Raw genomic sequence first — 737 nt, forward strand, 5'->3', positions numbered from 1 at the left:
TTTACTCTTATCACTATTCCACTTAGTGCTGCATTTGCTTTTTTTCAACCAAATAAAGTAAACAAACTTGTTTATTTGAATTCATCCATTTTAGTTTGTCTTTTAATTCATTCTTCTATTCTGTCTCAGTCGTGTTTAAATTTATTATTAGTACTATCATTTATGGTTTTTTTCCTAATAATCTTTGAATTGTTTACTCTTATTGGTACAAGTTGGTGTTGTTATTTTTTTGTAATTGTTTCCCTGTTGTGTAATTCTACTTTAAATTTTGTCTGGCCTTGTTTCGGCATTAATGTTTGCTTTGCCTTGTTTGTCAAAGCACTTTGTAAACTCTGTTTTTAAAGGTGCTATATAAATAAAGTTTTCTCAGATCCACTTAGTGTAGCACTGTAATAAAAGCACAGAACACTATAAATGAGAAATCTAATCACAATTCAACTTAAAAGTTGTGCTGTGGCGAACTTCCATTACCCTACTCTTCTTACCTGAGGTTTGGGGCCGAGGATTTTGGAATACAGTGTGTAGGACATCACGTTGCAGGCTGGGTATCCCACCCCGATGAGGAAGTCAGATGAGATGTACTGGGCCAGGCTGATGGCAGGCGTGTACTGGCACCAGGTCTGTTCGTACGGGCAGCCGGTTGGCTCCACAGAGCTGTTGGAGGCTGTCACGGCTTTAGACATCTGACTGACTAAAGAGTTGTTTTTGAGGTCTGTAATTTGAAGAAAAAAAAGCAG

At 37.4% G+C, this 737-nt stretch overlaps 1 protein-coding gene across 1 annotated transcript; it reads right to left on the reverse strand.

Annotated features, from left to right (window-relative positions):
- Positions 1-220: 220 nt before the first annotated feature.
- Positions 221-709, reverse strand: LOC121940318 (major facilitator superfamily domain-containing protein 8-like). Its single transcript, XM_042483111.1, has 2 exons — positions 486-709; positions 221-408 (listed from the first exon to the last, which is right to left on the reverse strand). Exons 1-2 carry the CDS (start codon positions 681-683, stop codon positions 367-369), a joined length of 240 nt encoding a protein of 79 aa, XP_042339045.1. The 5' UTR covers positions 684-709; the 3' UTR covers positions 221-366.
- Positions 710-737: the final 28 nt, after the last annotated feature.

Source organism: Plectropomus leopardus, unplaced genomic scaffold, assembly GCF_008729295.1.
Source record: "Plectropomus leopardus isolate mb unplaced genomic scaffold, YSFRI_Pleo_2.0 unplaced_scaffold83352, whole genome shotgun sequence".
Taxonomy (NCBI): Eukaryota; Metazoa; Chordata; class Actinopteri; order Perciformes; family Serranidae; genus Plectropomus; species Plectropomus leopardus.

What these genes read in the sequence shown, in the direction of transcription:
- LOC121940318 (XM_042483111.1), bottom strand. Translation starts at nt 683, where the DNA reads ATGTCTAAAGCCGTGACAGCCTCCAACAGCTCTGTGGAGCCAACCGGC. An exon ending in TCCTCGGCCCCAAACCTCAG is followed by an intron (nt 409 to 485) that starts GTAAGAAGAGTA and finishes TCTCATTTATAG; the next exon opens with TGTTCTGTGCTTTTATTACA.